This window comes from Limulus polyphemus, unplaced genomic scaffold (assembly GCF_000517525.1).
Source record: "Limulus polyphemus unplaced genomic scaffold, Limulus_polyphemus-2.1.2 Scaffold459, whole genome shotgun sequence".
In the NCBI taxonomy this organism is placed as follows: Eukaryota; Metazoa; Arthropoda; class Merostomata; order Xiphosura; family Limulidae; genus Limulus; species Limulus polyphemus.
Window position 1 is genome coordinate 393,325 of NW_013666069.1, and position 6,610 is coordinate 399,934.

Genomic DNA, 6,610 nt, shown 5'->3' on the forward strand with positions numbered 1-6,610 from the left:
CTGTTTTACTTTGTTTTCAATTCTCGACTCTGATGTAAACTCACAGAGATCTGATGAATACTCACGCAAATGCATCGAAACTTCGTTCCCCACCATTCTATTTAGCAGGTTGCTCATTAAAGAAACCCCAAGTGGCACATTATGTCTTTTAAACACGAATATATCACTTGATTTGTGCATATACATGAATAAACACTTTTTAAAATGATATCATGAAATACATTAATAAAGATTTTTGTCTTCAGATTTGGATAAAACGAATTCTTTATTTACAGGCTTTTGTCTTCCTTTTATCGGATTTCTATCCGTTGTAGTGTTTTATTTTTTATAAATATATTTATAGATTACGTTTCTTATTCAGCTCAGCATACTTGATGTACGAAGACAACAACCTGATAGTCCTTGATGAACTTCTACAGAACTACGACAGAAGAGTAACACCAACTCATCACATCAGTAATTATCATTTCTTTAATTTTTACGTAAAAATGTGACATTAATGAACGTTATCCCAGTACATTAATGTACGTTATACTAGTACTTTTATGAACGTTATCCTAGTACATAAATGAACGTTAGCCTAGTTCAATAATGAACGTTATTGTAGTGCATTATTGAACGTTATCCCAGTACGTTTATTAACGTTATCCTAGTACATTAGTTAACGTTATCATAGTACATTAGTTAACGTTATCATAGTACATTTATTAACGTTATACTAGTACATTAATGACCATTATCCTAGTACGTTAATGAACGTTATCCTAGTACATTAATGAACGTTATCCTTCTACGTTGATGAACTTTATCCTAGTACATTAGTTAACGTTATCATAGTACATTAGTTAACGTTATCATAGTACATTTATTAACGTTATACTAGTACATTAATGACCATTATCCTAGTACGTTAATGAACGTTATCCTAGTACATTAATGAACGTTATCCTTCTACGTTGATGAACTTTATTCTAGTGCATTTATTAACATTTTCCTAGTATATTAATAAATGTTATCCCAGTACAATTATGAACGACATTCTAGTACATTAACGAACGTTATCCTAATACATTTACGTACGTTATGCTAGTACATCTATGATCGTTATCATATTAATGAAGGATATTCTAGTACTTTTAAGAATGTTATCCTAGTACATTAACAAACGTTATTCTAGTTCATCAATAAACGTTATTCTATTGCATTATGAACGTTCTCCTAGTACATTAATGAACGTTATTCTATTGCATTATGAACGTTATCCTAGTACACTAATGAACGTTATTCTATTGCATTATGAACGTTATCCTAGTACATTAATGAACGTTATTCTATTGCATTATGAACGTTATTCTAGTACACTAATGAACGTTATTCTATTGCATTATGAAAGTTATCCTAGTACATTATGAACGTTATCCTAGTACATTAATGAACGTTATGTGTTTTAAACACATGAAACTAATAACGATGTTCATTTCCTCAATGTTTGAAATAGTTTTCCTCAGTGGAACTGTGGCATTTACAAACTTAAGAAACTACCCGTTTTCTTTGAACGTATCACTACTTTAATATTTGAGATGTTATTATTTTTACAATTTGAAGTTCGTATATTCATCATGGAGAATATGATAACGTCTAATGATAGTTTCACGTGTGTCTGTACTGAGATATTTTGTTCCAAAACATCGTAATTTGACAGAACACGCTTTTTTTTAGCTTCTTAAATTTAAGAGCCAGTTGACTCATTTCAGTGTTAAGCAAGTACTCGTACCAATACTAGTCCTAGTAGGCTTGAGACCCCAAATAGTCAGGTAATCAGATCATACAGTCCACTAACAGGTTGTTCCCTAGTGGGCCTTAGGTGAATTATCCTCTCTATTGTGTTTTTAAAGTTAAAGCTCATTTCAAGTACCACATTTTAAGGAATTAAATATCGTCATTTCTTTTGCACTTTTGCAAGAGTTAAATATATTGAATAAACTGTCATTCGAAGTTCTATTTTAACTCAATAGCACCGAAAATTACTAATCTTACTTCTGTTTAAGACATACACTGGCAGGTAGTTACTAAGAGCATAAACCTCAAACTCCTCACCCGATTAATCAATTTTTAAATGATTTCTACTAGAAGTATAATATTATGTTAAATGGCATTCAAATTAATTTGAACTATTTTGGAGATTTAAAATAATAATAATAATAATAATAAACACGAATCATGTTTGACTGAATTTTCTAGGTCTACCAACTACCGTCAAATGTGAACTTTATTTGAGAAGTATCGGGGCAATTAATCCTGCTACAATGGTAAGTTAATGGTAACTTTCAGGTAAATAAAAACGATAATCAGTGAATACCTGTGATTAGTGGCAGTATTACGTCATTATTGATTGAACTGTTCTTTAACTTTCATGAAAATGTATATAATATCACAACCAATGATTATTTAAAAATAATACCGAAATTAGTTTTGTTTTATGAGAAACGTCATAAACTCTTCTAGAAGTGATTAGGAAGCATTACTTTAAATCAAAATTCTCAAATTGTGAGAAAGAAAATACGAATATAAATCAATTAAGCATTATTCATAAATGTCTGTTTGACCGTTGAGTGACCATTGTGTGACAACACGGCAACTTCTTCAAATTGTAAATTCATATAATTATAAATTTATGATCAGGTTAGTTTAATTAACAAGCGTTTTGAACCATTTCTTAAGCCTCTCACCATCGAATGATTCATTCATGGATTTTAATAATTAGGCTTAAGAATCATCCCACTTATCCAAAATGAGATGTATATTTCTGATAGGGAAATAACTAAAGTAAAATTAACTTCATCAAAATCGATTGTATCGTCATAGTAATTATATTCTTAACCGCCAGACAACCGTATTTGCGAATGATCTAATCCTTAATTGATATAGGTTTAAGCTAATTCTAAATGAAACTTCTAACATTTGACTAGATTATCAAATGTATGTTATTAGGTAGCTGACAGACATTATTATGCTCTTAAGTGATCAACATACAAGAGTTAAGAACGAATTATTTGAGCTTTCACAACCGGCTCAGTGTATAGTACATATTTGTTTACTATACCGCCGAAAACAGTATAATCAAGGTAATGTGGAACATTTGCAGGGAAAGTATGAATTTAATTCGTAGATTTGGTACAGTTAGTGTACTTATGTTCGAACACGTGTATAAGAAAAATTAGAGTGACTATTTTTTTGTTCTTTACTGTTAGACACAACTTTACACAATGGGCTATCTGTGCTTTGCCCATTGTGGGTATCGAAACCCGATTTTTAGTGTTATAGCCCTCGGACTTACCGCTTACCACAATTAGTTTGTCGTACCAAAGAAAACTTTGATTTTTAAAGTAGCAGTAAAAATAAAGAAGGCTTAAGAAATAGCCCTATATGTTTCTTAAGCATTACGGGGCTGCAAGGCCTAGTGGCTGGCGTGTTAAGCTTCTGATTGGAAAGTCTAAGGTTCGAGCTACGATATTCTTCTGTAAATGCTTCATACTTTCAGCTTTGGGCACATTTAAATTGTTACAGTAAATCCTGATATTTAATTTAAAATAACCATATAGGCGGCTAGTGCTGCTGACTGATTGCTTTATCTCTGATCAGGAATTCTTGATTACGTGGCCCGGCACGGCAAGGTGGTTAGGGCGCTTGACTCGCAATCTGAGGGTAGCGGGTTCGAATCCACGTCCCACCAAACATGCTCACCCTTTCAGCTGTGGGAGCGTTATAATGTGACAGTCAATGAGTAGCCCAAGAGTTGGCGTTGGGTGGTGATGCCTTTCCTTTAGTCTTTCACTGCTAAATTACGAACGGCTAGCGCAGATAGCCCTCGTGTGGTTTTGCACGAAATTAAAAAAAAAACTAAACTTAATTAGGAATGGCCATGCACAAAACCCAAAGTCTCTGACCTTGACCTTTATTCCTTGAATCGCATAATATATGGTACAGATTGAAAATACCAAAAATTCTTAAGAATTATGACGTTTCACTACTTCATTAATTACACTAATTAACCTCGCTTTCATCTTAGGTTTAGCTATTCAGTTTTGCATAATCTCAATGTATGTTATTTGCTTTGAAGATTTACCATGTTGTTCATAACATGGTTACTTGTTATGAGAACCATTTAAAAAATCAAAATATATAAGTAAAGTTATTTAAAAAGTAGTTCTTTCTGGATTAATATTATTTTTGATTTATTCATTTGTGATATAAACATTCATAAATTTTACAATCATAAAAGCTTTATAGTTTTCTGTTTAAAAAAGAGAAGAATTAATCTTGTATCCAGTAAATAATAGTTACTCGTAGAAAACGAAAAGAATTGGTTATGTAACACATAGATATACGACAAAACAATAAAAAATAACAATTTCCTAATCGTATAAATAAGCTATTCTATTCCTCAACCACAATGCTCACATTCAAACATTTTTTAAAGTTATACCTTTCAGAAAAAACAACAATTACTTTTACACAGAAACTATAAATAAGTAAATAGACGTCTAAGTTGAAAAGAATACCTTACATAGCATTGGTAAACTATGACTCTGGTTAAGACTTTGTGTTGCAGTCCTTTGCCTTATGCACTATGCAGGATAGCAACGCACTTTCACGTTGTACGGATGACAAACTTAACCAGTCTTGGCCTGTGGGATTGCATTGTTCTTGACATAGAATGTACATTAGGGAATCTCAAGAAGTGGATTCACTGGGTTGCTTTTGCAGGGATCGTTTGAGAATAATCCATACGTGCTTAATGAGGATCATATCCAGTAACTGGCAGAGTTGTGATGCCCTGACTGTGCTCAAAAGTTTAGGATATCAAGATGATACTCTGTTCACAAACGTAAAATATCATTATATTACACTGCTCATAAACATAGGATGAAGTAATGACACTTTATCCATAAACGTAAACAAATCATTATGTCACTCTGCTCATAAGCCTAGGATGTCATGATGATGATGATACTCTGTTCATAAACGTAAACAAATCATTATGTCACTCTGCTTATAAGCCTAGGATGTCATGATGATACTCCGTTCATAAACGTAAACAAATCATTATGTCACTCTGTTCATAAACGTAAAATGTCATTATGTCACTTTGCTCCTAAGCCTTAGACCCCATGAAGATACTCTGTTCATAAACGTAAAAAATATTATTATGTCACTCTGCTTATAAACCCAACAAATTATGATGGCTCTCTTTTCATTACGAAATTTTATAGACTTTTGTTTTGTTTCTGAAGACCATTTTACCAGATGACTTTATAAGTTATTTTCAATTTATTATTCATGAAACTTGAAAGAAACTTACATCGACTTCAATCAAAATATCGTTGTTTAAAACTTATATTGAGGACAACCTAAACAGGGTAAGAAATATTATTGTTCTCCAGCCAAAGCTATTCAATGCTAAATGCATAAAAAATATAACATTTTTGTACTACCATTTTAAATTTTCTGTTTATATCACAGTAAAATATATTTTTGTCTTGCAGTCAAAGCGACTTAATGATATATATATACAAACAATATAACAGTTTTATAAGATCATTTGAAATTTTCTGTTGACGTAGTATTTCAGAAAGTAAAGCTGATTATATATCCAGAACTCACGAAGCTCAAAAATATTGATCGCTGCTAACTATTGAGTGTTTCACAAAATTCTTAACAATGCTTTGTGTAGCTACCAGTTTGGCCGCCAATTTTGATTTCATTCCTTTAAGCCGCACACTCAATCCTTTTTTGGCCGCACCTTTTTTCACACCTAAAATGTTTTTGATTATATATATATATATATACATGCAATTTAAAAAAATATTTTTCAGGATTACGAGGTAGACCTGTATCTTCGCCAGACGTGGCACGATGAACGCTTGCGCAGTAACAACTTAACTCGTCCGCTGGACCTGAATGACCCAGTTCTGGTCAAGAGGTTGTGGAGACCAGATATTTACTTCCCCAATGCTAAGCATGGAGAATTCCAATACGTCACTGTGCCTAATGTACTATTGAGAATTAACCCTAACGGAGATATTCTTTATATGCTTAGGTTGGTAAATCAGCTATTCTGATCTTTAATTACAAAAAAATAAAAAATACAGTGAATCAAAGTTCCAGTTATTCAGTTTATTGGAGATTCAATTGACCTTCATGAAGAAAGAAATTTGATGAACTTTATTAAAGTACATCTCTATAGTAAACTCATCCAGACTTTTTTTTTTTGAAACTACATTTTGGACTTAACGTTTTACCCTAATAGTTAGATGTAATTGTGAGTTATTTGTGTACGTACTTTTCCATTTGTTTATTGAATGTGTTTAATGTAAAGATATATACTAACAGAGCAAAATGTTATCTTCCTGGTTTATCGGTTCAAAATTAGGGACGGCTAGCATACATAGCCATTGTATATCTTCGGACAATTATCAGAAACAAATAAACATGCTCGGTTAGTTTCATCATTTTAACAGAATACACGAACACATGTGTCAACAATAGTACATTTTTCGTGAGTTATTTAGTCATACCTTAAGTATATAACATTATCTTCATTTTTTTT

General features: G+C 32.0%; 1 protein-coding gene across 3 annotated transcripts in view; it reads left to right on the forward strand.

Annotated features, from left to right (window-relative positions):
• Positions 1 to 6,610, forward strand: part of LOC106458413 (glycine receptor subunit alphaZ1-like) — an 86,114-nt gene that overhangs the window by 61,817 nt on the left and 17,687 nt on the right. For all 3 annotated transcript variants that reach the window (XM_022384624.1, XM_022384625.1, XM_022384626.1), the window contains exons 2-4: positions 362 to 456; positions 2,242 to 2,309; positions 5,877 to 6,100. In XM_022384624.1, coding sequence (XP_022240332.1) covers positions 362 to 456; positions 2,242 to 2,309; positions 5,877 to 6,100 — 387 coding nt within the window. The remainder of the gene's footprint in view (positions 1 to 361; positions 457 to 2,241; positions 2,310 to 5,876; positions 6,101 to 6,610) is intronic.